Source organism: Orcinus orca, chromosome 3 (genome assembly GCF_937001465.1).
Source record: "Orcinus orca chromosome 3, mOrcOrc1.1, whole genome shotgun sequence".
Lineage (NCBI taxonomy): Eukaryota > Metazoa > Chordata > Mammalia > Artiodactyla > Delphinidae > Orcinus > Orcinus orca.
Genome location: NC_064561.1, coordinates 61,911,308 through 61,923,998, shown reverse-complemented (window position 1 = coordinate 61,923,998; position 12,691 = coordinate 61,911,308). Strand labels below are relative to the sequence as shown.

Below are 12,691 nucleotides of genomic sequence, written 5' to 3'. Positions count from 1 at the left end.
GTTTGTTGACTGCATGTCGAATGGTCTGCATGACATATGTGATCCCATCCAGTTCAGTGGTTCCAAAAACAATCTAGGGGTTGATGCCACCCTACTTTCTATCTCCATCTCGCATTCTCTCTCTGAAGAGCCACATTCATACATACAACTTCTTTCTTAGTATCTACCCCTGAGTATCTTACAACTTTTTCACACTTATGCTCAAAATGAAGCTCATGATATTTCTCCCTAATGGAGCTCAGGACATGCAACCTCAAAACATGCTGCTTTGGTATATTGATTATCTTGAGCTGAAGGCACTTGAGAAACAGCAAACGTAGGAAGAGGCTTTCTCTGAATTCCCCTTATCTGCCTAAAGACAGATTCTCCAATAGGAACTCATGTTCATAAATCCCTTCCCTGGGAATCTTATCAACCAGGGAAGATTGATTTGTCACAGGTGGACTTATTATCACAGGAGAGGAGACTAGGGGACACCACATCCAGACAAACTTTGTCACAGTCCCTCATCTCTTCCATCTCTTCTTCTAAGGGACCATTCATCTTTCCTAAAAATAATTAATTCTCCTCTAAGAGGTCTACATCCTTTCCACTTCCCTTGTTAAGGTGGTATATGAACTCTCAAATCTTACTACCTTTTTGAGTATTCACTTTTTTTTCCTGCGTTGCCTCCATGCACAAAGTAAAAGTTTATGCATCTGTATACATTTTCTCCTGTCAATCTTTCTGTTGCCAGTTTATTACATAGACGCGGCTACTGAATGTAGGCGGGGAGAGGAAATCCCCCAATATGCTTCTTTTAAGGTTTCCCAGTCTCAGTAACTCGCACCCACAAACCACCCAGTTGCTCAAGGCCAAAACCCGGGAGCTGTCTTAATTCCCTACTTTACCTCTCCACTAAAATCCAGTTCCTTACCTCCAGAATACATCCTGAGTCTCGTACTTTCTCATCATCTGCAACTTCTCCCCTCTAATAAACCCATGTTGCCTCTCATCAGAATTCTGATAAGAACTATTTCAACAGTTCCCTCAAATACATGAGATTTTGGTCTCTTTTGTATTCAAAGCACTTTAGTCTTTAGTCAAAGCACTTTGTCTTTAGCTCACCTTGCCCTGTATTATATTTATGATGCAATGCCTTATTCTTCTGTACCAATTCCTGTCTCCCCTTAAATGGTGCATTCCTTGAAAGCTTTGACTATATTTATCTTTATAATCCTTTCACTTTCTGGGGCAGTGCCTTGGATCTAGTAAGTGCTCACTAAATTTACTGTTGGACCTATAGTATCAACCATCTAATATCCTACTGAATAATTTGGAATGTGAAAAAAATCTAGCCTACTAGCTGATACCCAAGATATACATTTAGGTAAATTACTAGTAACAGTGCCATGCTGAGCCATATTGGAACCTGAAGCAAAAGGAAAAGTAAATCAGTAATACTGATCCTTTCTTTATTAAACATTTTGATTTTTTGTTCATCATGGACTCTTCTCATTAATTTTGTGTTTTTTTAAATATTGAATTAAAATATTTATCTTTATTTTTGTCACTTCACCTAGTCTCAGCCCTGCCTTTATAAAACAATAGTGTGATTTGAGCATCTAATAACAACCTAGATTTCATATTGACCTAGCCCTCACACCATCCTAATAGATACCTGTATTATTATCTCCATTTTGCAGACAAGCGAACGTAAGCACAGAGACATTAAGTGATTTGGCCAAGGTCACCAACTAGAAAGTGGCAGAAATGGAACAGAAAAGTCATTAGTAGAAATAAGTAAAGTGGAAGGGAAATATTATATGATATCACTTATATGTGGAATCTAAAAATAATACAAAGGAATCTATACACGAAAAAGGAACAGACTCACAGACACAGAAAACAAACTATGATTACCAAAGGGGAAAGAGAGGGAAGAGGGAGTTTGGGATTAACAGATATAAATTATTATACATAAAATAGATAAGCAACAAGGATTTACTGTATAGCACAGGGAATTATATTCACTATCTTGTAATAACCTATAATGGAAAAATAATCAGAAAAAAGTATATATGACTGAATCACTTTCTGTACCCCTGAAACTAACACAATATTCTAAGTCAATTATACTTCAATTTTTAAAAAGACACGTCATTAAGCAAAAAACAAAAAGACAAAGTTGAAAGTTGAATAATTTTTACTGACTTAACCCAACTTGGGTAGAGCAGGCCAATTTTTAAAAACCTGATTTTTAAGAACCTTGATTTTTATTAATTCAAAGCCATTCATTAATTCACTCAACAAATATTCAACTGCCATTGAGGTAGTATTAGTTGGACATGTTAGTGTCCAATCTGATTCTCCTCTTAAAAAATGATTCTCCCGGGGCTTCCCTGGTGGCGCAGTGGTTGAGAGTCCGCCTGCCAATGCAGGGGACACGGGTTCGTGCCCCGGTCCGGGAAGATCCCACATGCCGCGGAGCGGCTGGGCCCGTGAGCCATGGCCACTGAGCCTGCGCGTCCGGAGCCTGTGCTCCGCAACGGGAGAGGCCACAACAGTGAGAGGCCCGCGTACCGCAAAAAAAAAAAAAAAAAAGATTCTCCCTTTTTTCACCACTTTAGAGTGATTTTTTCAGACAAAAGTTGGGAGTGATTGTCATTCTGACTATGTCTCAATTAACGGTTAGTTCAAGCAGGCTGCACTACTTATTTATAATGAGCAGCAAACATTTAAACCCATCCTCTGTTCACCTGCCATGATGATCATAGCATGTGTGGAAAACACAGATTCCTGTGCCTTATTTCAACCTACTAAGTGAGAATCTCTGTCTTCCCAACAATGTTTAAAGAGCTGGGCTTGGGGTCTATAGGACCCCATAGGTTGAAACCCAGCTCACCCATTGATTAGCTATGGAGCTCTTGGCAAAGAACTTAGTCTTTATTTATTTGTTTAGCTTCAATATCTTCATAAGTTAAGTGGGAATAAAAACACTTACCACTCAAGATTTTGGTGAGGGTTAAATTAGAATGAAGATCTAATTATAATGGCATTTATAATAACAGCTAACAAATACTGAGTACTCACAAAGTGTAAAGTACCGTGCAACTGCTGTACCTACATTATCTTATTAATTTATTTTAAGCACTTATTAGAGTAATCACTACATAGTAAGTCCTCAACTGATAAGAGCTATGGCTTGAAGTAGACACTCAGAACCCTTAACAGTAGGTGGGGAGCCAGTCACAAAGACAAGATTTAAGTCCAGAGTCTGAGGATAATGGATAATCTGGAAGAAGTCATCTAGCCTGGTGGTCCCCAAAGCCAAAACATCAGGATCATCTGGGTGAGCTCATTAAAATACACTGCATCACCCTGGTCCTCAAACCTCTAACTCAGTACCTCTTGGAGGATCTGGAAGTCACTACTATTTAAAAAGTGCAAGTGATTTTGAATCAAAGCCACGATTTAAAACAACTGATTAACTTGAGCTTCAGTTTTCTTAAGATTCATGAGGTTAGGGAGTAAATCATCTTGTTTCCCTTCCCTTTTTTTCTAATGCCTAGGTCAGTGCTGCCATATAGAAGACACGCACAAATATTTTTGATTAGATGAACATAAATGGGTCTAGTAAATCCTGCTGTCTACTTCATAGGGGCTTTATGAGAATTGTTTGTAAAGCCTCATTTGATCATGCATCTGAAAAACAGAAGATGTTATACAAAACTATAACTCTATAGATTTAGTCATTAATTTATGTTAGTGTGCTTTTTCTCACTCTTTAATCATAAATCACTTGGTTTTGAGATATCCACCATTAATTATATCGAGCTTCTAAAACTGAATTACAGCAAGATTGCAGATCAAATAATTTTTACTTAAATAATTTTTTATTCAGAATTAAAATGCTATAGAATGGCCCAAACGTTCACATGCATTTATGCATGTTAGTTTCCATATACAAGTTCAACTCTGTCAACTATTCACATCCTCATTCATTAATATTAGTTTTAGACCTGTCTTATACCACATCTGGTATCTATACCTACCACCAATTTAGTACAGTCTGTTTCAGGCAACCCTTACCACATTCTGCCACAACAGCTGAACCTTGATTTAAAACACCCAGAAGTGCTATGCTAGCTCCTTCCAGTTGCCTATCACTAAGCTATTTTGAAATGCAGACATCCTTTGGGAGAGTCTTGAAGGTCTCCAAGCTCAGGCTTATGGAAAATGAAGAGAATTAAACACAATTTCTTCAGCAGGAGGAAAAGGAATGCATTTCCCAGGTAAAGGACCCAGAAGAGGAAACTCTCTTGAGAGTCAGAAAGGAAATTATACGCTGATAACTGGGACTCAATGTACCCACAGTTTATATTCAAGTCAGACTTGAATTCTTCATTTTCCCCATGTGTTTCACGTATAGTGGCAAGTCGTCTTCAACACAGAATGGAAGGACGAGGTGAACGTCTGACCATCTTGAAATGTTTGCTTTCAGAATTCTACAGAGCTAACAGCCCATCCTGAAACAAGACTTGCATAGTTTAGCCCCCCTCACTGCCAACCTATTTCACTGAAAGTTCATTTCAGTGCTGCCTCACTGGTGGGAATAAAATAAGCTTCAACAGAAAAAAAAAAAGGTAGAAAAAGATGGTTAAATCCATTACTAGCCCAGAACGCTATTCTGGGACGTGTGGGGACTTACATTCATGGACACAAAAATGAACATTTCAAGTCTGGAACCAGCACAAACCCCAAGGAGGCAAGAAAAAGGGGAGCAGGAGTTTTCTCCTACCTTCGGTGGTTCCAGTCTCCATAGTGCCTTTCACTTGGCTGAAGCACCATAGTGTGTCCCGGGTAAACGCCCCAATTCCTGCAAGGTACACAGGGAGACACTTTGGGTTAGGTAAGGGCTCCCAGTTGTCCTTAAAAGGCCAATAAGGAAAGAAACACAGAGTGTAATCTATGCACTTCTAAAAGGAGACTTGCACACCAGGTATCATCTTGGGGAGAGGAGACCCTAGTGGGTCCTGGGAGGATGCCCGGTCTGCAAGTATGGCGTCCTGCTGCAAATCCCTGCTCTGGCTCCTCCATACGACCTTGCCAGGACCAGTCTGAGCTGGAGCAATCGGAGTTGTCCCTTCTTGGCCCCTGGCAGCATCCTGGAGCAGTGACAGCAGGCCTGCAGGGTGTGACTGCCCCTTTTCATGGGAACACTAAGGCTTGCCATTGTTTTCCTTCTGTGATGGTGGAGGGAGAAAGAGGCAGTTTGTCAGAGGGGAGAGAGGAACAGAAAGGCAACTTAGTTATTTTTTTTTTTTTAACTGGTTTCACAGCTTGCATGGCTGAATGGCCAGTAAGGGGTCAGATACTCAGAGAACTTCCATCTCTCTTGTTCCCTTCTTGACTGCTTGCCAGAGTCAGAGCTCACTGGAGAGTAGAGGAAAGCAAAAAAACACTGGCGATGCGGAGTGCGCGTTCTGGCCAACACAGGGCTGGGGAGTCAGTTCTGACAAACGTGGCCTGTTTTGTTCCATGGACATTTCTGTTTCAAATTTGAATTGGACCTTTGGTAGGGTTACATTTTCTGGCTTACTATGACTTCCAGTTTCCAAACATATACGTATCCAATACTAATGCATATACTAATATATATATATATACACATATATATATATAATTTACACATTTATTAATATACATATATTCAAGTCAAAAAGGCACTTTTCAGAACATTTTTGGAGGGCAGTAGTGACAGTTTACTTCTCAACAGCATGGATGTTCCCTTCAATTCTATTAGATTTTACGATTAAGGGGAACACTGCATCGTCAAATTTTGGGAAAGACTATCCATTTAAGAATGATTATATTAGCAGAAAAAAAAGTCAAATATCAAAACCAAATTGACCTTTTGAAAACACACACAGAACTAAGCAGCCACCCTTACCGTCCACGACAGATTTTTCCTGAACTCCTACATGGAAACACTCATTCACTCAAGCCGCTTGAGAGTAGAATTGTTCCCCATCTGCTTTTCTCACCGTTGCTGATGGCGCGTTGGATGGAAGCAGCACAGGGTCATCATTCAGAGCCTACACTTTGCAGTCAGAGGGGTTTGTATTTAGTTTTGCTCTGACCTGACACAAGTTCCCAAACATGATGAGTCTGTGTTTTCCCTTTTTAAAAGTGGCAATAATAATGATAGTACCCATCTCTCAGAGTTGTAGACTTTGAAGGCACTGAGCATAAACAACTTAATAAAGAATATTATTATTGGCAAAGGGTCTAAAATGTTCAATAGTTTAAAAAATAAAAAAGAAGAAGAACATTAGCTGAGCAAATTTCAGCTAGTTGCTATGAAGTAGGCACTGCGCTAAATACTTTAAACGAATTATCCCATTCTCACATAAATCCGTGAGGAGGATACCATTAGAACCCCATTTTACAGGTGAAGAAACTGAGAGCTAGGAAGTTTTCATAACTCATCTGAGGTGATATCTAGGACGTGGCAGAGCTGGGATTTCCACCCAGCCTGTCTGAATTCCATATTCCCACTCTGCCAAAGTCAGCCTGCCCATGAAATCCCAATATTCCCAGTGTGCCAAGGTCAGCCTGCCCATCTAACAGTTAAAGCCCGTAGGCCCAGAAAGGTTGCACAGCTTGAACTAGAGTCTTGTTTGGAAGGCTGAGCTGGAATACAGTTTCAGATGTCAATTATTAAAGTACTTGTGTCTCCTCTAAGACTATACAGGGCTACAAGTTCCCAATAAAATTAGCATCTGGGAGGGAAGAAGAAAGGCATTTGCAGCATTTATTAGTGCATAGAAAGGCCACACGCATAGTCCTATTGCTGAATCTTTCTTGTACTTCTAGCTCTGGCCTTGGATTTCAGCATTAGGCATTCTTTGATAAGTTCTTACTCTTCCTTGTGAGTCATCACTGGCCCTCTCTAAACTGCCAATTCTGCTGTTGAATCTGGGACTGCATCTGTCTCTTAGGGAATACCAGCTACAGAGGAAGTACTTCCTGATTTTTGTCCTAGTGCATTTCCTATGTCAGTAGTTTTGATTCTAGGTGTAGACTCTGTACCTATTGTCACAAAACATGTGCCTAAAAATAAGCAGACATATACAACTCTGAAACACACACACACACACACACACACACACACACACACACACACACACAGAGGCAGATTTAAATATGGGCCTTTTCATTTGCAGCAACATGGATGGACCTAGAGATGATCATACTAGGCAAAATAAGTTAGAAATAGAAAGACAAATACCATATGATACCATTTATATATGGAATCTAAAATATGACACAAATGAACCTATCTACAAAACAGAAACAGACTCACAGATATAGAGAACAGACTTGTGGTTGCCAGGGGGATTGGGGGAGGGAAGGATTGGGAGTTTGGGATTAGCAGATACAAGCTATTATATATAGGATAGATAAACAACAAGGTCCTACTGTGGAGCACAGGGAACTGTATTCAATATCCTGTGATAAACCATAATGGAAAGAATATAAAAAAGAATATATATATATACATATATATATATAACTGAATCTGCTGTACAGCAGAAATTAACACATTATAAATCAACTATACTTCAAGAAAATTTTTTAAAAATATGGGCCTTTGTATAGGTATTCATATTGCTTCAGGAAATTTTAGCTTTAGAGGGAAGCTTGCTTATTGTAAATCACCTTGTTTCACACTTGAAAAGACCAAGTCATAGAGAATTACTGATTTGCTGAGAGTCACAGAGCAAGGGATCATGCGACCAATTCAATGTCAGTGACATTTCCAACCATCACCCATAGATACGGTTGCCTAGGCCCGTGAGCTCAGTTGATTAGTATGAGAGGTCAAGGTAGCCAATGTTATTGACAGTTTTCTCATCCAGGGCAGTCTTTGGACCCAGTTTCCATCTTCCACCAAGATCATTGCCAAATGATGGCATTAGTGATGTAAAGAGAGTTTGGATCATGCCATCTCTATCCTAGAAGAGCTAGACAGCGGCTGAAAACACAAATGCCTTGATCAGTTAGGATGAGAAAGGCTGGCTAGCTGTAAGATACTCAGTAGAGTTGATACATGACCTCAGAAATGGTGTGGATGGTGGGGCCTGGAGGACCCAGGCCATGTATAAAGGGGGCAACAGCTACTCAGCTCCAGCTGAAAGCTGCCATGGAGGATTTCAGCCCAGTGTTATTAGATTGCCTGGGTTTTTGTCTATTTTTCAGAAGAAGCCAGAAATCTGGATCATTACATGAAAACATAAAATTTTTAAATGTCAATCAATTCAAATTTGAATACCGTGTATGTGGCTGACCCAACATAGGGCAGACACACCACATCGGCACACTGAATGTGATATCTGTATCACCAATTTGCAAACCTCTGGCAAGAATATTTGAGCTGAATGACACCTTCGATAATACCTAGTCCAATTCTTTCCATTTGATAGATTAGGAAGCAAGGCCCCAAGAGGGGAGACAACTCACAACACAGTAAAGTTACTTTTGTTGCAGACCTATGACTCTACGATGACAATTTTATTTCTGATACCAGATTTTCTTTTACCATCAGGCTACCTCTCATGGTCACGGGTTGGTAATATACCTGTCTGGATTTAATGAAGGCTCTTTAGGGAAGTGTATTTAATTGCTAAAGAGGATGACTGGGAGAATGAAGTTGACAAAGGTGAGAAAGGAAAATGCATTTCTCTTAAATTGCACACCTTGACCATTACCCTAAACCTTGGTACCAAATGACACGCCAGTTGCTATGGTAACATTGTCAATAAGCAACATTCTCTACTAGATCCAACAGCTAAACATCCCAGAAGATGCTCATTCCCCTCTCCTTATAGCTATGGCTCAGGAGGGTACTGAGTCCCAGTTACTGGAAGGCCAGGCAGTCAGCCCACTGATGGCACACACCTGTCTTCTTTCTAAGATCATGTAATAGCCGATTTCTGAATTTGATGAGCGCTTGGAGCCATTTGGTCTAATCGCCTCATTTAAAATCAGAGGACTGGGGTCCAGAGGGGGCAAAGCCATGCAGTGAGTTAACAGCAGAGTTGGAGCCAGATCCCACAGCTCCGACGCCCAGCACTGGCTCTTCTTCTTGCACTGCCCCAGCAGGGCCCTTCAGAGTCGAAGCCAGCATTTGTCCTGCCTTTCTGTGCCAACTCGGCTGGGGAATACAATGAACAGAGGGTGTGACATGCAGCAAATAAAGCTCCTTATTGATTGGGAGGTCACTGTAAAGAGTTGTTTTCATGGGCTTGGCATGAGCAGCCTGCTTCTTTCTGCAGAGAGAGAGACAGAGACAGAGACAAGAGAGGGAGATGATCCTTGCCCAGAGAAATTTTCCCTGAGAAGAATCTAATTTGAAATTGGCTCTGAGACAGGCTGCAGAAGCGTAGTCAACTACATAGAAAGAGCCTACAATTGTGCAATTCTCTCTGAGTGTGTTGTCATGAGGAGACCATGATGACTTAAGAAAAGCTCACAGTATGAATGGATATCTCGCTAACACACCAGCCACATCTTGGTGTAAAAATCTTTCCAACTAGGATGCCTGATCTCAAGAGGAGAGACTCTGCTGCTTCAGAGACAGTTAAAAATAAAGAAAGAGGGGCTTCCCTGGTGATGCAGTGGTTAAGAATCTGCCTGCCAATGCAGGGGACATGGGTTCAAGCCCTGGTCTGGGAGGATCCCACATGCCGTGGAACAACTAAGCCCATGCGCCACAACTGCTGAGCCTGCGTTCTGGAGCCCGCGAGCCACAACTGCTGAGCCCACGTGCCACAACTACTGAAGTCCGTGCGCCTAGAGCCCCTGCTCTCAACAAGAGATGCCACCGCAATTGGAAGCCCACGCACCACAACGAAGAGTAGCCCCGGCTCGCCACAATTGGAGAAATCCTGCGTGCAGCAACGAAGACCCAACACAGTCAAAAATAAATAAATAAAATAAATAAAAATTTTTTAATGTGTTTAAAATTTTTTTTAAATAAAATAAAGTAAAAAAAAGAATGTGTATATGTATATAACTGAGTCACTTTGCTGTACAGCAGAAATTAACCCAACATTATAAATCATCTACACTTCAATAAAAAAATAAGGGGACTCCAAACTTAAACTAATAGAAGAGAGGCTTTTATTTTTTACTTGATACCTCAACACCTTATATATGGCTCCGTTTCAGCAACTGCTGCTGTGTTTAGTAAAGATAGGTCACTTCTATATCCCCAAATTGCCAGTGAGCTCGTAAAGGGCAGGAACATGGAAACAGGAACAGTGAAGGTAAATACGTCAGGTTTTTAAGTCAAATTTTCCTTTGCATCAGATTGAATAAACCATTAGCGATATCACACTGAAACCATCATTGGATTGATATTGCTGGGTTTAATTCACTGCATGATTTCAATTGACAATCAAGCAAATTGTTAATTGGCTAAACTGACTGTCAAAACAGTCCATCTGATGGGAGAAAGGGCAAGGGGGTGGAAGAGAGAGGCTATATTGACTGATTACTAAGAAAGCAGAATCTAGAGGGACTCAAGGTGATTGGATGAGTGAGGAAGGGAAGAGGCGAAGAAATCTCGGGCTATTGGTGAGACAGTGGAGCCACTCATTTTTTATTGTTCTTTTGATCCTACATCCCAAGAATTTACTTGCTGAACAAAGGAAAAAAGTTTTTATACTCTCAAAGAAGTAAAAATGCTGCAATGTGCCTGACTGGAAATCTCACTCCATTTTACTAATCAAAGGAAATGGAGGTGCCTAACATCCTTGAGAAGATGGATGTAAATATCTGTGTGTTAGATATTGAGAAAATGAGAGGACAGTTACTCTTCCCCAGTGTATCCTAGCATGTCATTTGGGAATAGGATTAAAAAGTAGCATAGATCAAAGCATTTTTTGCTCAACTTCTCCCTATACATGACTATTATTTTGTAATCGTTTTTCTAATATTTATCATAAGGCCTTAATAGATGGTTATTGTAGTCCTTTCTACACTCTCTTTTAAAAAATCTTTTGGAGGTATACTTGACTTTTAATCAATTGGACATATTTAGAATACACAATTTGATAAGTTTTGACATGTTATATACCACACTTTCAAACATCACTCCAATCAATACAATAAACACAGCCAACATCCCCAGAATATTTCTTCTGCATCTTTGTAATCATTCTTTTCAGCTCTTGCTTCCTACATCTCCCTCAACCCCCCATCTCAGGTACCTCTGATTGGCTCACTGTTACTATTCATGCCTTTGTATTTTCTATAATTTTATATAAATGCTACCCTATGATATATACTATTTTTTTCTGACTTCCTTCACTCAGCATAATTATTTTGAGATTAATCTACATCTTTGTGTGTGTTAATAGTTCATTCCTTTTTATTGCTGACTAGCATTCCCTTATATGGCTATGCTATAATTTGTTGATCCATTACCTGAGTTTGGGTTGTTTCCAATTTTTTGTCATTATAAATAAAGCTGCTAGAAACATTCATGTACAAGTATTTGCATATGCTTTTATTTCTCTTGGGTAAATACCTAGGAATGGAATAGTTGAGTATTATCGTTAAGTGTATTTTTAAACTTGTAAGAAATGCCAATCTAAAGTGATCTTTTTCTAAAATGATTGTTATCACCGACATGTCTGAGAGGTCCAGTTCTTCCACAGCCTCACCAGCCCACTGTATAGGCAGATGTTTTATTGTTAGCCATTCTACTGGGAATATAGCAGTATACTGTGTTTTAAATGTGTACTTTCCTAAGTAAGTATCATTTCTGGTGCTTTGTCACTATCTATATGTCTTACTTTTCTTGCCTTGTTCCATTGGCTAAAACCTCCTGTAAAAATTTTAACAAAAGCAGTGCAATTAGATATGCTTGTCTTGTTCCTAAACTTAAAGGGGAAGTCTTTCAGCTTTTCACCGTTAAGTATATTAACTGGTGATTTTTCATAGATGGGTTTACCAGGTTAAGGAAGTTCCATTCTATTTCTAGTTTGCTGAGAGTTTTTATCAGGAATACTTGTTAAATTTTGTGAAATATTTTTTTCTGCATCTATTGAGGTGATCACATTTTTTCTTTTAATATTTTATTTATCCAGTCAATTATGCTAATTAAATTTTTAATGTTAAAGTAATCTTGCATTTGGTCATGGTGTATTATCTTTCTGTATACTGTTAGATTTTAATTGCTAAAATTTTGTTTATAATTTTTGCATTTATATTCATGAGAGAAATTAGTATCAGGGACTGCTGACCTCACAGAATAAGTTGGGAATTATTCACCCCTCTTCAATTTTCTGGAAGAGTTTGTGTGTAATTGGTACTATTTCTTCCTTAAATTTGTGGAAGAATTCATCAGTAAGCCATTTGGCCTGGAAGGAGGGAGAGAGGGAGGGAGGGAGGGAGGGAGGAAGAGAGGAAGGGAGGAAGGAAGAAGAAAGAAGGAAAAGAAATCCACTAGGCTATGTGTACATTCCACATGTCTTTGCCCTCAGGCACTATCAGAATTTTTTGCCTGCTTATGTTTCCATCCAATGAAGTTCCTGGATTCCCACCATGGCATCCCATCATCCCTGTGGCCTGAAATGTGTTTATCCTCCATACCACTCCCTCAGACTATGTTTTCTGCAAAAGGCAGTGTTAACCAGAG

At 39.7% G+C, this 12,691-nt stretch overlaps 1 protein-coding gene and 1 long non-coding RNA gene across 3 annotated transcripts in view; one reads left to right on the top strand and one right to left on the bottom strand.

Moving 5' to 3' along the window:
- The window catches only part of PPP2R2B (protein phosphatase 2 regulatory subunit Bbeta), a 456,145-nt gene extending 450,913 nt beyond the window's left edge, over nt 1–5,232 (bottom strand). The window contains exons 1-2 of one of the 2 annotated variants that reach the window (XM_049708048.1): nt 4,979–5,232; nt 4,781–4,858 (exon numbers count right to left, since the gene is read on the bottom strand). In XM_049708048.1, coding sequence (XP_049564005.1) covers nt 4,781–4,858; nt 4,979–4,988 — 88 coding nt within the window. In that variant the 5' untranslated portion in view covers nt 4,989–5,232. The remainder of the gene's footprint in view (nt 1–4,780; nt 4,859–4,978) is intronic. The other variant, XM_049708047.1, reaches the window with a different exon arrangement.
- Nucleotides 1–12,691, top strand: part of LOC117196812 (uncharacterized) — a 35,871-nt gene that overhangs the window by 19,401 nt on the left and 3,779 nt on the right. The gene's annotated exons all lie outside the window — the stretch shown is intronic.